The sequence below is a fragment of the Helianthus annuus genome, chromosome 3 (assembly GCF_002127325.2).
Source record: "Helianthus annuus cultivar XRQ/B chromosome 3, HanXRQr2.0-SUNRISE, whole genome shotgun sequence".
Lineage (NCBI taxonomy): Eukaryota > Viridiplantae > Streptophyta > Magnoliopsida > Asterales > Asteraceae > Helianthus > Helianthus annuus.
The window spans coordinates 139,070,125-139,089,569 of record NC_035435.2 but is presented as its reverse complement, the minus strand read 5'-3'; the positions used below and the strand labels follow the sequence as shown (position 1 = coordinate 139,089,569).

The following is a 19,445-nucleotide window of genomic DNA, read 5'->3' as shown; positions in this document are numbered from 1 at the left end:
CAGAATGCCACCACCCTTTACGAGCCTTCGAGGCGCCATCGTCATAACGGTGATCCATTTTGTGCTTTGTTTATGAAGCAGGTATTTGTCGCCTGTATAAGAAACAATTTGCATCAAGAAACAACAATTATCCTCCTTAGGGGTGCAAACGAGACGAGCTACTCGCGAGCTACTCGAGCTCGACTCGAAAAAAAGCTCGAACGAGCCAAGCTTAAACGAGCTCGAGCCCGAGCCTAAAAACAAGCTCGTTTAGTAAACGAGCCCGAGCTTCGCTTATCGAGCTCGAGCCGGCTCGTGAGCCTAATCGAGCTTTGTGTTTATATATTTTTTATTAATATATTAAACATATATTTATATAATAATAACTACCATTTATATAAAATATAAAAATAACTAAATTATATGTATAATAATAATTATAATTAATACAAATTAATTAATAAATACTAAACGAGCTTGGAAAATTACTTTCGAGCCGAGCTCGAGCTTTGGAAATAAAGCTCGAATCGAGCCGAGCTCGAGCTCGAGCTTTCATATGTTAAACGAGCTCGAGCTCGAGGCTGGTCGAGCTCGAGCTCGGCTCGGCTCGGCTCGACTCGTTTCCACCCCTAAATTCCTCCTTATCTCACACTGAGAACTAGTCAACTGAAATTTGTCTCTCTGTGTTACATAATACATAATGTAACAAGTGGGATATTGTACGGATAAAGAAATATTGAATTTAGAAACAAAGTTTACTTCTACTGGATGAAAACAAATATTAGTGACTACCAATGAATGATTCTTTGTCCAAGATCAAGCACGTGTTTAGGCAGACATGGTTACAATTGCATAAAACACATTCACATAGGTAAATGATATGTCGTCGGTTTTGAAATTTATAAAACCTCAACCAAATGCTACAGGCAGGGTCCGTGGGATGAAACTTGAACTTCTACCACACATTCATACAACTTGGGGTTTAAAAAACCTAGGCGCGCTAAGGTGCATTTCACATCGCTGCAGCCTACACAAGGCACACGGTTTACAAAAAGCGCATCTGAGGCGCGTTTATTGTCAAAAGATTGACCTCGAGGCGCGCACCTCATGTATCTTCCATATTTTTGTGCAGCAAGTTGTTGAACATCATGCCTTTCAAGCTGTAAGTGTATGTAACTTCAATAGTATGAGAAACAGAATACATTTAACTAACATAATTCAAATTTTATTCAATAGTTTCCAACCAAAAATAATTCAAATCATCCAAGATCTGCAAAATAAAAAATTAAAAATAATCCAAAAGTCATCGCATATCACGTCAAGCAATATCTTCAAGCATAGTCTTTACCCATCCAAATTTGCGTTCTTCATCAACCTTAAAAAAGATTACCATTAAGTCTTCATTTTGTGCGAGCTTACATATAGCCTTGTCGCATTCACGAGTAGTCAAACCCACAACTTGTTCATCTCCGCAAAAAGATTGTTACGTAGTTCCTCTCTATTGCTCTCAGTTCCAAAAACTCTATTGAAAGTATTTGTAGCCTCCCTAATCTCCGCACCAATTATTTCTGCCGACTCTTTCAAGCTACTCATTAGAGGATCCCAACTGTTACGCCTCTTCCTCTTTCGCTGTATACTTGAGTCTTCTCTAGAAGCTTCATACGAAGGGCTATTTAGTGGTTGGTTAAGATCCACATCATCTAGTCCATCCGCAGTAGCCTCTGACTCTGGTTCATCTCTGGTGATATCGGAAATAATATCAGCGGCTGTTTGGGCATCTCTCCCATTTGCCCGATCCTTGCCAAACACAATACATAAGTCCCAGTAATGAGGAAATTTCTTTGATCTCCATTTTGCGGCATTTTTGTGCACCTAGCAAGCCACATCATCATCATGATCGAAGTTAAAAAGACAAAAAACAAATATTAGAAAAAGCTACAATCATAAATAATTATAAATTACCTGTATATAAGCTTGCCAAACAGGTGGGGGAGCCTCAAGCATGCCATTATTGTAATCCCAACCAAAACCACTTGTATTGTTCCATGCTAGCATATCATGCACAGCAGACCAATCACTCTTCATTGTCTTTACACGCGACTCTATATGTGGCTTGGCTTTTATGCCAGCTCCGGGAAGTGATATTGCTAATTGTCGTTCAACTGCACTAAAGAAGCCCGGTTTAAACCCATTATCGGATTTGTAATTAGAACCTGAATTGAGCACATCAAGCATAGCTGCAACAAGCTTCTCATCTTCATCTTCATTCCATTTTTTTTTTATTTTTTCCTGGACCCCTTTCAGAATTGAGCTGTGATTCCATATCTTCACACAAAAAATAGCAATTTTGTATAAATAATAAAAACATTCAAATGGTGTGTAAATAACAAATATAAATTAAGAAACACAAAAAGCATTCAAATTTATTCTAAGAAAATCCATTTAATAAACATTACTAAAATAGCATAACTAAAAACATAATAATCTAATTAATCAATGATGTCTAGATGTCCATGCATTGAACATAGATGTTGCCAAATTTTGTCTAAAGTTTGTCCATTCATTCGAGGTCCCAACTGTTGTAATATGGTCTACATGTGAGCCAAGATCTTCGTCATCTGCATCATTATTTGTGTCAATAAATTCATCATCATCAAAAGGATCATATGCCATTTCTCTTCGAATAAAGTTATGCAAAAGACAACATGCGAGTATAATTTTATTTTGTGTTCTGATCGGATAGAAAGATGGGCTTCTAAGTATTGCCCATCTTTTCTTCAAAACGCCAAAGCATCGTTCGATGACATTCCTTGCAGCTGAGTGCTTCATGTTGAAATACTCTTCAGGCTTTTCCGGTCTTTGCCCTTGTAGCCAAGTATTCAGATGATATCTTTGACCTCGGAATGGAGCAAGGAATCCCTCTCCGTTGGTGTACCCGGCATCAACAAGATAGTAGTTACCTTTAGGCACTTGCAATCCATTCTCTCGAATCATAGCACTACGAAGTATTCTACCATCAGCAGCAGATCCTTCCCAGCCTGGTAATACATAAATGAACTGCATGTCAGGCGTGCAAGCAGCAAGGACGTTAGTTGTTATTTCTCCTTTTCGATTACGATATCTCGGTTTGTCTTCCTCTGGTACTTGCACGCTTATATGGGTCCCATCTATTGCTCCTAAACATCCCTTGAACCATTTCCATCTTTCATCTGTTGAAGTTTCTAATATTGGCTCCGGCTTCTTAAACAAACCATTTTCCAATCGTATAACAGCATTTAACACATTATTGAAATGTTTACTGATAGTCTCTCCTGACCGGTGAAACTGAAACTTCACCACTCGATTCTTCACATGGTGTGCCAAAACATACAGGAAAATTGCAACTTGTTCATCTACTTCGAGATACTTAGACGCCTTCAACTTTCCTTCACTCTCCAACTTGTTACAAAGTGTCATGAACGTTGCCCTATTCATTCTTAGTTGATGAAGACATGTGTCGTCACTTTCATACACTAATCTATGCATGTATTCTTTTCTCTGGGGGTAGAACATCTTGTAGCGAGGCCTAGTTGGACACATATCCAAACGTATACTAATAACAGTTTGTATTGCTTGAATATACCAGGTAACCATGTTTAGTATATGAAGCCACATCGCACAAAATGCAGCTAGTTTTTTTTTGTTTTTTTGTCGGTTGAGTTTAAGTCTAGACATAACTTCAGTAAAAATCCAAGACCTAAGAAAAACAAAATCAATAAGTTGTATTTATTTCATTAGACAACATTATTAAGCTAAATACAAATAATTTTCAATTCCATGCCTGTCCCGGTAACCATGAATCATGTAAACACACACACACACACACACACAAACACACATATATATAATCTATATCATTAGACGATGTTATTAAGCTAAATACAAATAATTTTTAAGTCCATACCCGACCCGAGAACCATAAATCAGGTAAACACACATATATATAACCTATAATCGAAACGAGCGGGTTAAAAATAGGACTTTCAATTGGTGGCATAATATGGGGGGGGGGGGACATGACAGTTAGTCATCTACTTCCTCTCTATATTACGTTTTAGTTATAAAACTTGCAGCAGATTTGGGATGTTCCTGCTATTAACTGATATTAATTTTTATGCTAATACACTTTACATCAGTACATCAAAAATAATGTGGAATGGCTTTAAGGAAAAAGGTATAGGATATGAAGAATCTAAGCAGCCACAGAGAAGAGCCTTGAATAATTTTGATATATGAGTAATCATGGTCAATGTAATGGATATTTAACTCATTTACCTAAAAATGAAGTTTCATTTGCAGCAACATATTTAACTTTGTACTACAGGAAAATGGACGAACAGTGGCAACTATTTTACCTATTTAATAGTCTTTTTAGTGATAAAAAAACAGGACTATAAACGGGTACCGGTACCGAAAATACCCGGTACAGTACAATTCGGTACCGGTATTTGAGTGAAACTAACGGTAAATACCGGCACCATACCGGATCGATACCGAAAACTTCAAAAGCGGGTACCGAATTGGTACCGAAAATATTTCGGTTCGGTAAACGCTACCGGTACCTGATACCATTTGCTCATCCCTAGTTCAAATGGCTCAACAAATTCAAAGCTATCAATTTTGTTTTCAAGCACAAACATTACAATTATATTTACAATACAAAGAATACTATGAACAGCTAAAAAAGTGATACATGTTATTACTTGTGAGAGTGAATGGTTAATGTAATTAAGAGGGGAAGTTGAATAAATCAGGTTCAACAGATTCGAATCAATAACATGTACTATCAAAAGTAATACAAATCTATGACTGGTAGGCTTCTGTACTATGAACAACCACAAAGTTATACATACAAATAAACAAATTCAACAGCAGTGTGTGAGAGTTTGAGATTGTGTGAGAGTTTGAGATGATTAAATCACAAGAATTAAACAGGTTAAGATACAATGAAAAAACATTTACCTGATTTTGTGTTTGATGACGAAAATCCAAACAAGTGACTGGTGATTAGGGTTCAAATGATGAAGAGGCTCGCTGATGAAGATGAAAGAAATATATAACCAGAGATCCCTTGATTAGAGGAATTGAATCAGCGAGGGAAAATAGGTGAGGATGAGGGCAAAATTGAGAAGTGTGTTATCAATACCGAACGGAATGAAAAAAAAATAGGGGGGGTCGCTGGAATACTTTTTGCCATATTTAGAGGGAATGGAATAAGGTAAGTAATGGCTTATTCCTTTCCTTTTAGCAACCAAACATTCCTATTTTTATTACCCCTGAATGGTTAATTCCATTCCTTCTCTCATTACCTCATACCAAACACTACCTTGATCTTAGCCAAAAGGCCGAGAAAGGTATGCTTTTTCCTTTATTGAGCCGCTGTTTATATAGGCAGTTCTTCATATATGTATTCTTCACTCAGCCGATGTGGGACTGTGAGTGACTTACATCAAGTGTTTCTGCCCTAACTCAGTGACTTATATCAAGTGTTTCTGTGGATATGGAATAAAGACAATAAAGCACAGAGTAACGAGTACAAGTCATCCCTAAACTTCGATATGTTACACAAAAGACAGTGTACAACATTATGACGACTATTCAAGTTGTGAAGGTCGAGTGTGGGCCTGAGAAACCATGTCCTATTACGGAATAACCAATCATCCAACACCGACAGTATGAACTTGTACGCAACGTTCTAAAATTACTGAAGTTAAACTTGGTATCCATGTTTACCTTAAAAGAAGTTTACCCGTAGGTGTCACACACTAAAATAGAAAACATCTATTAGATATAAATTTGAAAGCAAAACAGACTTAAAAGAAAAATGCAAATAAGCAGATATTAAAACTTTACTTTCGAGACATTAAAACAGAATGAAGAAAAAAATATTACCCTTCTTTTGCTCTACCATTACCTATGTGGCTTGGATGTTTGTCAGTTGGAAAATCTGCAATGCTTCGTGAGCTACAGAGTCAGCTTCAAGAAATTTGTTTCTGCATTTTAAACAGGAAAAGCATTAACAAAAACCAGTAGGTTCAAGTTCTAGTATGAATAAAGGAAATACTATGATCAGATACAATATAATTTGCCGGACAGAATCGATTGCAATTGATACACTCCCAGACTCATTTAGCACAAACTTGAACGTCACTCTCAATATCCATCATTTAACTTTAGCTACAGTTAAACAAAAGTAGAATGATAATTCAGATCATTATACAATCCATGTGAGTTCATCAGTTTATTAAAGATATCATAATAATACATACGGAAGACATGATATGTACTATCTTTTATGACTAAAAAAATCAACTACAAGCAAGTTTATAATGTCAGTGGCTTAAAGAGATGTGCCAAACAAACAATAAAGCTATGGAGGAGTAGAACTTGGCAAAAATATGTGATAAATTACAAAGCAAATTTCTTCTCTGACGTTTAACCCATCATCCATTCCAGTTACCCGAATATATATTAATCTTTGTTACGAATGAAAAAGAGAAAAAATCAAAGAAGACCATCATAACGGCAAATTCCAACACGTGGAGTTCACATGTAAGACTATAATAACAGGAAATTCCAACTCTGAGTCTGACTACATGATTTTCATAATGCGGAAATTACTACATGATATTACGGAAGACTTTAGCTGCAGGATATTGTAATGTTTAAGAATCTTATTTAAACTTCAATTCAATGATGATAACAAGCTGAAATTTCATCAAGTTGATAGTCTCAACAGTTGGAGCACACATGCACATTATTCCTGGTAGCTAATTGAAATAGGATTATTACATCACTATAGCGCGATTATGCATATACCATAGCGATAGGTTTACCAAATACTAATGTTTGTCCACCTAAGAAGCTTATCTATGACTGTGTATGAGACTTGTCATGCAGACATGCGTGGAAAAGCCATATTAGTGCCAAACAAGTTGAGGCATAATATTGTATTATCAAATTTTAGGCAAAATAACATATGTAGGTAGTCAAAGATATTTAATGTATTTCCTACTTGACTTTGATGGCAGTATTATATAGTTTTTTGGAGGGAATCCCTAGATTAAGCACATTTAATAGTTTCTAAAAGTTAGTTAAACGAGTTTACGTTACCCACACGTTGCAGCAGGATATTGATTATCAATGTTTATTATTACTATGTCAGATAGAAGCGAAAACTTTTTGATTTTGTTCTCTAAGCAAGATGGTATTTGAAGACGATGCCATCTATGGTTTAGATTAGAGTTGCAACCGAATCATGTTAATCGATTGCAAAAAAAAGTGACGCACCATTTGAAGAAAGTGTTGGTGAATTAATTATCATATACATCATTTGTTAAGCATGTCGGTTGCAAAAAAAATATATATAACAATAAGTGATGCACCGTTTAACGAAAGTGTTGGTAATTTAATTACTATATACATTCTTTCATTCTAAATATGTCGGTTGCAAAAAAGTTATGCACCGTTTGAAGAAAGTATTGTTACATCATTTGTTGTGCATGTCGGTTGAAAAAAAAAAATCTCAGCTTTTGATTAAATTGATACATCAACAAAAATAAGAATGTGGTGTATTAATATCTGATATACAATTGCACTGTAGTTATAATATTATAATATATCATATTTTATTAAAGTTTAGAGTAAATTACTTGGGCACTGTAATTTATATATACATAGTCCCTCATTTCATAGGAAATTTTATTGCATTTCATAGGGAAGAGGCAGACCCAAACTGACATGGGATGAGCAGATTAGGCATGATTTACTAGAGTTGCATCTTTCTGAGGACATGGTCCAAGATAGGACTTCGTGGAGGCGTAGGATTAGGGTTAAGGACTTCTAGAGAATATTGTAGTATGGTCTTAGGTGTATTTTAGGGACGTAGGTTTTTCTTATTCTTTAAGTGACTTTACCAGTGATTGTCTTCTTGTGTTTATGCCCAAATCATGTTGTATGCTATTATACATGATTTACATTATATTGTGTCACTCTGATCACTTTCTTGGTATTGGTGACTTCTTATTTTATATTCTTTGACTTGGTGTGTTGGTATGCTGTTCGTTTTGGAGCCGAGGGTCTCTCTGGAAGCAGCCTCTCTATCCCTAAGGATAGAGGTAAGGTCTGTCTACATCCCACCCTCCCAGAACCTATAAGTAGCTTTGCTATTTGTGGGATTTACTGGGTACGGTTGTTGTTGTTATTGTTGTTGTGTGTGTATATATATGAAGGGTTGCGACTTTTGTAATGGGCGTGATAATTTTTAAAGTATTTTAAAAGTTTGCTACTTTTTGAAGGGGTGTGATATATTTAAGAGTTGTGACTTTTTGTAAGAGGTGATATATTTAAAATTAAGTGATATATTTAAAATTAATTTGAAGTGTTGTTACTTTTCGTATGTATATATAAGAGGGGTTTTTTTTATTGTAAGGGATGTGATATGTTTAAAAGTAGTTTATAGAGTGTGACTTTTTGAAAGGGTGTGATATATTTAAAAGTTGTGACTTTTTGTAACGGGTGTGATATATTTAAAACTTATGATTTTTTGTTTGGGGTGTGATATATTTAAAAGTAGTTTGAAAGGTTGTGACTTTTTTGAAGGGGTGTGATATATTAAAACCTTTCATCCAAACCATTGCGTATATATGTGGTTTTTTTAAAAGTCGCAATCTTTCATTCTAGAGAGGCAACCCAAGTTGCTTTTTGTAGGGTTATATAATATTCATTATAACGGTATTATACTGATAAGCCACCGTACCGTTGGATTTAGAAAAAGAAAGTGAATATGTAATAAATAGAAAAGGGATTAGAGAAGGGTTATAATATTGGCACACTTTGCCAAATTAAATCGATACCATTAGGGTAACTTTAGTTTCCAAGGTCAGTTAAAGGTTAACACTGTCTTCACATGCTCTTCTAATACGCATCGTATAGGGCTATACGATGCGTATTGGTAAACGGTTGTCTATTAACTCTGACAAGTAAAATGCCTAGATGGTCCCTGTGGTCTTGTATAGTGACCTATAGTCCCCAACTTTTTGAAATTACACAGGTGGTCCCTGTGGTTCAACAGTTTGTTACTCGGATAGTCCCTAGAGTGGATGGAGGTTAGTTTTCTCTGTTAAGTTCATCTGAAATTACTTATTTACCCCTCCCTATAAGAAATAAAAAACCAACATGGATTATTAAAAGTGTGGGCCAACCTTATTCACCCATCCCTTATAAACAACCGGCCACCATCACCGTAGCCACCCAAGAACTCCGATCACCACCGCCCAAGAACTCTGGTCACCCTCTCCGATCAACTCCTCCACCAAGGCCAAAGAACTCCGATCACCACCACCCAAGAACTTCTATCCCTACCTTTGACAACACCATCAACCACTTCTGTGGGAGAAATACGGAAACCGGACCACCATTTTCATTGCCCACAATTGTCTCCTTAAACCATTATTCAACACCACCACAACAATCCAAAAGAACATAGTTATCAGGTTTACCATTATTGCCGAAAAATGATGATCTGAATACTATAACCTTCGCCGGAATCTTAGTTGACCGGAGTTTACTAAGACCCGCCATCCACGATTAGTCCGACGGTTCACCACTGTCAACAATCATCATCATCATCACTACCACTCTGACAGTTCAGTCACCAAAAAACCATCATCATCCCCTTTCATCGTCGTCACCATCAACATAACCCATGACCACCGTCGCCACCCAGCCCCTTCTTCTGTCGTCTATCTCTCTCTCATCGGTTCCTTTCTCTAACAGAGATCTTCAACTTTGTGGGTTTTAATTACATTGGGGGTTTTAATTACAATGGTGGAGGCGGTAGGTGGTGGTGGCAGGTGGTGGTGGCAGTGGTGGTGCTGGTGATGGTAGGTGGTGGTGGGGCTTTTCCTGAGAGAGAGAGAGAGAGAGAGAGAGATAGAGATAGAGAGTGAGTTAGAGTGTGCGTGTTTTAGATAGAGTGAGTGTTTATATATATGTGTGTGTGTGATTTTTTTATATTTTAAAAAAATCAAGGGGTAAATAAGTAATTTGAAATGGACTTAACGGAGAAAACTAACCCCCATCCACTCCAGGGACTATCCGAGTAACAAACTGTGAACCACAGGGACCACCAGTGTAATTTCCAAAGGTTAGGGACTATAGGTGTTACTTTACAAAACCGCAGGGACCATCCGGGCATTTTACTCTAACTCTGACATGGAGGGTTCACATGCAAACCCTATACGGGTCGTATAGGCCTATACGATCTGTATCAAGTACGAGGTGTGACACCCGGCTATTTTAAGCCTGTACCGTACTAGTATGACACGTGTATTGGATAAATAAAGGCAATAAATTATTAAATATGATGTTAATATATAGTATTTGAAGTGTTGGTAAATCCAAACTTAGTTAAAAATTAAGTTGGCAATAATAAGATAAACACTTATCGCGTAACGAACAAAATGCGAAACGAACGTCGGCGACCGCCCGGTTAATGTTAAAATCCTAAAAATATTTTGTTATGATTACAATTCTATTTTAATCATATTCGTGAAGAAAAATTAATTAAAACGCTTAAAATCCCTACTTTGCGAATTTAAGCGCGTACTACGCAATATCGCGCGTACACTACAAAATACAGACAACGCAGCCAGTCTAGGCAAATAAAATATTTTTCAACAATATTATGGCGAGTTAATTTTTATAGAATGATAAAAATAATTTTAAACGCCTTAAAACACAATAAAAACACGAAATAAAATACCCGGTGGTCAGTTATGTAACATTTGTGCCTGTAATCATCATGAACAGTTCAATTATCAATAAAATAATGTTATTTGGTCCCAATGTTTGTTTCATTGTGTTTTACATTTTTCGTGTTTTGACTTCTATTCAATTTCAAACTCTACATCGCTTTCTGGAAAGTTATACGTTAACTAGTGCGTAAACGTACTCAGTTTAATGCGACAAATACTCCGGAACATCAACATATACTCAACGTACCTTAAATAACCTTTACATAACTTAGAAATAAGTTTTGAAGGCTTTGGTATAGCAAAAACAAGTTAATTCGCTTACAGGGACTAAACTTGACAAACTGCGAAAGTATGCCAATTTGAACTGTAACGAACATTCTGGAACATGTCCATAAGTTAAACATACCATAAATATCCTTTACATAGCTTAGAAATAGGCTTTGAGAGGTTTGGTATGCTAAAACAAACTTTTGGATCATTCAGGGACTAAAAGTGTCAAAAAGTGCATAAGTTTGCACTTTTGCGCATAACTTACGTTCTGAATACATCCGGACATCCAAAAATTTATGTAAGCATCCTTATATTATGCCTTAGTGTTTGGCATAAGAAAAATCCATTCGTCGCGTCATTTGGATCGTCTTTTGCGCTTATGCGCATTCCGTCGTAATTAAGCGAACATCACGATCGTACGGCCAAACGAACCGACATCCGACATATTTTTGGGCATGTTTCATGTCCACAATGTTTAGGCATCATTTTGGGGCCTTAAAGATGGCTTTACAGGTCTTAGAAGGGCTGGAAATAGCTTAAACACGCAACAGGGACCAAAAGTGTAAATTCTGCAAGTGGTGCAGATCAGAGAGGGCCAGGCGGCCCGCGTGAGTTTTGCCCAAATATGAGGCGGGCCGCGTGGGGATGTCTGACAGAAAGATTTTGCATTTAATGCAGAATCTGGCCTTTCGTTCGATCAAGGGGCAATGCCTTTTCACCCAATGAAGAGCCAAGGGTCAAGTTCACTGAACTTATCCACTGGACACATGTACGCACGAGATCAAGGCACGATATTCGATAAAACGATCCTAACGGTTCCACTTTTCCTATAAATACCCCCCCCCCCTTTAGTGTAAAAATCACAAAATCAGATCTTGAAGCTCTAAGTTGAAACCATTGTTTCATACCTGAGCTATTTGATCTTGATTTGCACTCGGGGACCCTCCGTAAGTCTTCTTTCGCTCTTTTATTCGCTTTTCGAGTCCGAAAGTCAACGTTTTGTTGACTTTCTGCATTGACCAGCTTATGGTCGATGCGAAGTTCATGGAACTTCATAACGTGAGCGTGATCACGATGGTTATGGTCCATAGTGACCATACCTACTGATCACCACGTTATCTAGGCTCAGTGACGAGTCGTAGTTTCGGCCAAAATGTGCATTCTTGCATATTTTGTAACCAAACTACTCGTGAGCATCAAAGCCGTTTGTTTTGATGTCAAACCTGTTTTCAAACTTAGTTAAGCATGTTCTAACATGCTTAGCTCGTCACTTTTAGTTTAGTGCTTATATAGGGTCGTAAGGTAAGCGATCTAAACCATCGCTTATGCTTTCGAACCCAACCCATTTTGTCGGTCATTAGGACCTGACCAAACACATTAGGTGACCATATCTATAACCTTCCGAGGTTATACCTTGTGGTCACGATGTTAGGCGTTCCAGACGCGTTCTACGCGAACGACGCGTAAGGTGGCATAAGCTACCTAAACGGGTCGTGATGGACCGTAAGCACTTAGGTTAAGTTTCATTTTAGTATGTAGGCTTTGTTAAACCATATTACACGAGTCTCCATACTCGTTTGGTTTTCGAACCCGCGTACTGTCCGATCCTTCCGATTTGGTCCGGTATATTAACATAAGCTACCTATTAGGTGCCGTTGATATTCCGTGATCTTTAGCATTATCTGGTTATTATACAAGGAACTCAAAGCAATCTCAGGTGAGTACATAGAACCCCATCTTTTACTGTTTTCCAAACTGTTTTGGGGTGAAACACATGTGCCTATCTGTTACATTCATGCTTTCCATGTTTTTACATCATATGCCTGCTATGTTGTTAGTACATTATAGTACACGATTTCATTACATTTTATGCTAAGTATGCCCATTGTGTGCGTACTTAGTACATTGATTTATATTACATTTTCTGTTGCATATGTTTACTCAGCATATGGACACATTGATTTACATGAACATTTCTGTTGCATATGTTTACTCAGCATATGGATACATTGATTTACATAAACATTTCTGTTGCATATGTTTACTCAGCATATGGACACATTGATTTACATGATCATTTCTGTTGCATATGTTTACTCAGCATATGGACACATTGATTTACATAAACATTTCTGCTGCATATGTTTACTCAGCATATGGGCACATGCCTCCATTTTGTTATGACATTTGGTTTGTTTAACTGTCACACCCCGACCTCCACGTGTCACCGGTGGGCCCGGTGTGGGGTACAGTGACGTGGTTGGCATCGTCATAGACAAACAACACAATATAATAATGCACAGCGGAAGCAGAAATAGATACATTTCAACTTTAATTAAAATGTAATAATAAATATCACAAGTAGTTGAAACGGATCCACAGGCGGATCAATAAAAATGAGATATATTGTTCAACAGTTTATTTGTCGTCCGAGCTTGCGAGACTATAGTGGACGCTCTTAGGAAACAGCCAGCCTAGTTCGTATAGTACCTGCACTTAACCTTTTGGGAAAAATACGTCAGTTTACACTGGTAAATACAAATCAACCGACTCATTTTGAAAATGATTGAAAATTGATTTAAAAGCACAAGGCATAAATATTTTTATTAACTTGGGATAATTATGCAATATAAACTTGTGAACGAATTACATGTACTCGTACTTTTGGTGGCCCGGGATCTGCTGTCCGGGCTAAAGATTAAATGACACACCACACTAAAGAGTTATACACGTCGGGTGTACGCCTACACCCCGTGCTCTGGTCGTGGCCATCTCGTAAGATAATGCCAAGGATATCCGGGACACGGTCAATAACCCCCCAAAGCCTAAAGTAAGACAAGACTGTTTAAACGAGTCGCACAAACTATTCAAGACTGTACACCCAAGGCGCAGGATTTGTGCGCTCGATCAAGCGGTATTCTATATACCGTACCCCAAGCCCGTATAGGGAAAATAAGTCAAAATGTATTTACCTGAGCAAGTATGAATCACAATTGGGTAAGTGTTGGTAGCTTTTACTGGGCCTCCTAATCTGGAACAAAGGTTTATAATAACCTATTAGATTCCTAACGGGTCTTTTATTTAAGCCTAAGCTTTGACCGGTTAGTTTTAAGGACGATACGGTACAAGCGCACGATTAAGCGAAAGACCGGATAGAATGTGATTTAGACCCGACAAGTTCGAATACTTGTATAATATGGGTATACTAAATACATTCTGGATTTTGAGATAAAAATGATAACGTTTGACCCGTTTCGGTCAATTTATGCAAACTAGTCACATAAACCGAACCGAACGCTAAAAGAGCGTTACGGTAGGCAAAAGAGTCATATACAAGTTCCCTGAGATAATATGCTCTAAATATGATATAATATCAGTAAGTTATGTTCTATTATGCCCCGAATGGATTTAAACTCAATTTACGCCTCATAAGGGCATTTTGGTCATTTAAAAGATTATAAAAGAGTCAATTTGGAAATCTGAGTTACGGGTCTGAATTATACAGTAAATATACTTAATTTGTCATGTTATAACAGTAGGGTATGACCCGTAGACAAAACTTATCATTTAAAATCAAACTATGCACCGTAGGGGTATTTTAGTAATTTCACAAGGGCTAAAAACGACAAAACTGGAAATCTGAGTTCAAAATCTTATACTTACTGTTATTATATGAAAATATGCTAAATACATCAGTAGGTATGAGTCTTATATGTTTAATATGAGTATAACGCTTACAATGCGCTAAAAACGCTAAAAATGCGATTTAGAGCCGTTTCCGGGTTTTTAAAAGAAAGCTGAGATTTTTATATTTCCAGAATGCCCAAAATAATTTATTTAACAAATAAAATCAGTAGAAAAAGGTTTGGGGTCAAAAGAATGTATAAAACTCATTTTATGGCTTAAACGGTCAAAACCGGCATTAACCGAATCGACTTAGCGACGTATGATCCGATCAGCCAAAAATTAACTAAAAATCTTCAAAAATCCCAGAATATTATATAACATCAGTGGGTAAAAAGTTTTATATCGAAAAGTGGCCTTAAATAGGTTATACGCTAAATGCGCCGTTTATTAAACATAAAGATATAGTTTTACGCTATCGGCCATAACTCAAAATCTGGACCACCAACTGACCTCAAATTTTCGGTGCAAGTTTATAAATTAATAATAAAGATTTCTACTCTTTCACTTTTCCAAAAAATCACGTTTTATATCAAAAAGGGCAAAATAGTCAACTTTTAAGCATAATCGGAAACATGCATATGGATCGGTTAAGCATAGACTTAAGTTGTAAAAATTCCAGAGAGTTGAACTTAAATAAAAATGGTCAAAAATAAACTCTAATACAGATCTCAAACATGCATGCACGGATCCGAATCGAGAGTCAACGAAAAAGTCGTTTTGCAAGACTTTCGGTTCCGATTCGTGTTTATACTAAAGATTGTCGAGTTGATTATGATAAAACACATTCTTATATTCATTATAATTTATTTTTGATGATCAAACTGATTGCATGTCATCCACATTACCATTTATGCTATATTTCGCAAAAACGATTTCTGTTGACTTTTTAAGAACACCTTTGACTCGACAAATAGCATGCTTAGAGTGGGAATCAGAGAATACCCTTTTGAGGGTTTGTTTCCCACATAAATACCAACTTATAAGTGGTTTCAATTTGAGAAATGACAGAGCCAAACTCGTTTAATCGAAAAGTCAAACTATATGAACAACGGTTTGACTTTTAACTAATAATCTATGCTAGAACGGATTAGAGGATGATATGAAGGCTTACAAAGGTTCTAATGAAGCTTAGATAACACTAGGAGGCTGCCTTGTCGATCAGATTATCCCTGGAGAAGCCTTGTGAATTCTTGAAGTTGTGAGTGTTCTTGTTACTATTACAAGAACTCAAAATGTGATGCCTTTGATCAGATTTTAAGGAGTTTTAGAGGTTATGAGAGGCTACCAAGTGTCCCATATTGCATGTCCATCTATTGGGGGGAAATGGAGGTGATACCAGCTGTCAAGCACTCAGAATTTGGACTCAACAGCAGCTGATCGCAAAAAGCTGCACCTGGGCTGCCAAACTTTGATTAAAAATGGCAGCTTTGGTCCCTGTCTTTGCACGCGAGGTTTTGGCTATGAATCTTGACTCGTAAACCCTCAAATCTGGTTTTTAAGAACCTTGGGACATTTACCAACATGGTAATGTCCTCGGATAACTTTGCGCTCACCCGAAAAGCCATGAAATTCGACGTTGACGCTTTTAACCCCTCAAGTACGGTTTTGGCCATAACTTTCTCATACGATAACGAAACTTCATGAAATTTTTACCACATATTCTAGTGAGTATATTTTAGCATTACAAAGCTTCGGGTCTGCCAAAAGTTCACTCAGAGGTATAAATTCAACATGTTGACACTTTTAGCCCCTATAGTTTGTAATTCCTCACTTTTGTGCAATTTCCGCTTCGTATGATCCATGATCCATCCGTTTAAGGTTATAAACATTATGTAGGGTTATTATAGAGTCTATTTATCCATTGTTGACACTTTGGACCCTTACGTTCCATAGTTTTCACCGTTTGTCAACTTTAGTCCCTCTAAAGTTTGTTTTTGCATATGCAAAGTCTATGACACGTGTCAATACATTATTGGACGTAAATTTTCGAGGTGTTACATCCTCACCCCCTTAAAAGAAATCTCGACCTCGAGATTTACTGAAACAAATGGGGATATTTTTCTTTCATCGTGGATTCCACTTCCCACGTATATTCGGGACCTCTACGGGCATCCCATTTAACTTTAACAATAGGTACATGCTTCCTTCGAAGCTTCTTCACCTGTCGATCCTCAATCGACAATGGTTTTTCCACGAACTTCAAACTCTCATCTATGTGTATATCTGTATGCGGTATAACCAGTGATTCGTCCGCGAAACACTTCTTCAAATTACAGATGTGGAACACATTATGAATAGCGCTAAGTTCTTCAGGCAAGTTCAACTTATAAGTGACTGACCCGACACGTTCGACAATCTCGAAAAGTCATTTGGATCTCGGGCTTAGCTTGCCTTTCTTACCAAATCGCATCGCCCCTTTCCAGGGCGATACCTTAAGTGACACTTTTCCACCTACTTTGACGTGAAAATCTTTGCGCCTTGGATCCGCATTCGATACGGGTTTATCATTATCTCACAAGTCTTTCAACCGTTATGTGATAGTGCCTCTTGACTTATTGGCTAAATATATCCCTTAATCCTTAGGGTGTAATACATCGCGAGCTCCACCAAGCTCCTTAAATAGGCTTTTAGCTCATGAGTTATATGATCTCTGATACATTCGATTCCTTCGAATGATTTTTATATATAATCAGCGCTTAACTAGCCTGATACTTATTAATTTGGCACACCCTTCCAGAGTGATGTCTTTGTTGAACCTTATTCCTTATCAAGGACTTAGGAGGGTTGCTATTTTCATAACTCTTTGATTTTTCTGCCAAAACCGGCAATCTTACAGATGATCATGGATTTGCCTGATCTTATTCGTTGTTTCCAAGGCAACTATCAGACCGGATGATTGGACTTACCAATCTTCTATTTTAACAATAGATAATCAACATTCCATCTAAGCAAGGTCCCCAAAGGAGTAGCCTTGATACTTATACATCAATTATTATAGAAAAGCTTATCTTAATTGTGAAATGGTTATTCCAACCATTACTTAAGACTAATCCTAAGGGATAGTTAATTCTCACAGTTAGTCGAACAGTCGACGATCCTGGGCAACTGATGGAAATTCTTAATTGTTGCCTATTTGGGTTGCGGTATTTCATGCATAAGCAAAATGAACCGTCTTTCTTAATTAACGATACCGATTTCTTCAGGATATCGAGTTAGGCTATATGAATCCTTTATTTTAAAACTTACTTAATTGGGTTTCGAATTATCCAATGATGGTACTAGCCGACTTGGGGATTCATAAAGATACAACCCTAAATGGGATATAGAAATCTTAATTCTACTTGCCTCTCAGAAGGTAAACAAGGTAATCTTAGAAGAAGATAATCAAGATACAAGGAGATTACAGAGATTTTCCAAATCTCAGGCTCCAGTTCATCCATCATTTTCTGTGTCAGATAACTGACACATTTATGTCACAAGTCCAGGAATTCCTTAATCGGGAACATTTGCATGAAAACTTCCATTCTGGATATCTTCTTTGAATACCATTAGTTGACTTTAGTACCATATGACCATCGGGATATCTTTGTGGTCCCATGCATTAAACCTCCATACTGATCAGGCATGGAAGCAATCTATGGAACATGTTAAGATACACAAATCCTCATATGGCGCTTTTATCATACCATCTGGTATTCGTAATCGATTGAGATCAAGGAGATATCGACTATATGTGCTGACGCACTACCTCTAGAGAGAGGCTACTTCTAGACTTTTGCAATTGGAAGTTTCTGACACGAACAGAAGGGATGGTTCTTATGATTTCACTTGTAAGTTTTACCTTACACTTAATGTCAGGGGTTCTTACGGGAAAATTTCTTAAAAGTTTGCTAGGCTTAAAATCTTATGAGAGACTTAGCAGTTCCTGAATTCAAACGTAACCCTTAGCCAAAAGAGTCACAATAAGGGTTTATCTGGAGTCAGTATTAATGTGAACTGCCTCTAATTATTAATCAGGAAGGTTAAACGCCTCCATTATTAATCCCTTTTAAACTTAGCTATAGGATCTTTGACAATTTGTAGGGCAGTCTAAGCTTGACTGGTTATTTCTTAATTTATATAATCATAAGTAGCGGAGGTGGATCCATAATGGATTCATAGTAAGCAGGCTTTGAAACCTTAATGTGCCCTCTCGTTGCTGATGCTAAATCATAATATATATAGTGCATTATGCTTAAATTCTAGGTTAACCGAATAAGAGCACTATTTCAACCAATGAATTAATGTTTGCAACCTACTGCCGATAGTTTCTAGTTCTTATTGGGGTCGGAAAAATTCTTATTTCCTCTTTTCCACTTTGCAAAGTGGATACCAAGTTTTTCTAATAAGGTCCTTAAAATTTGGATCATCCCATACTATATAAGGGGACTCCATTATTGTCCTCATAATTTAAGGGTATTACCACCGAATGTTTATGACGCATACCTTACCGCGTGCTTTCCAGCATAACCACTGTTATATCTAATGGTTTCTACTTCTTTCAACAATTCCTTGCAATCAGTGGCCCCTTTTTAACTATTGAAGTCTCTTGACTTTCATGAGGCGAAGTACTTTTTAAGTACATCCTAAAAATGGGCTCCTTGTCACATATGATTTTCTTTGGGTCATTCTTCGCATATGGAGTATGAGTAAAACTCTTATTTGAGTAGCGAC

The 19,445-nt window shown here is 37.0% G+C and overlaps 1 protein-coding gene across 2 annotated transcripts; it reads right to left on the bottom strand.

Moving 5' to 3' along the window:
* Window positions 1-1,182: 1,182 nt before the first annotated feature.
* LOC110928542 (uncharacterized protein At2g29880) lies at window positions 1,183-5,837 on the bottom strand. Of its 2 annotated transcripts, XM_022171556.2 has the most exons (3): window positions 4,981-5,817; window positions 1,942-2,304; window positions 1,183-1,851 (listed from the first exon to the last, which is right to left on the bottom strand). In XM_022171556.2, exons 2-3 carry the CDS (start codon window positions 2,212-2,214, stop codon window positions 1,426-1,428), a joined length of 699 nt encoding a protein of 232 aa, XP_022027248.1. In that variant the 5' UTR covers window positions 2,215-2,304; window positions 4,981-5,817; the 3' UTR covers window positions 1,183-1,425. The 2 variants fall into 2 exon arrangements, with proteins under 2 accessions (XP_022027248.1, XP_022027247.1); XM_022171555.2 differs by lacking the exons at window positions 1,183-1,851; window positions 1,942-2,304 and adding an exon at window positions 2,373-3,715 and having other exon boundaries at window positions 4,981-5,837.
* Between the last annotated feature and the right edge of the window lie 13,608 nt (window positions 5,838-19,445).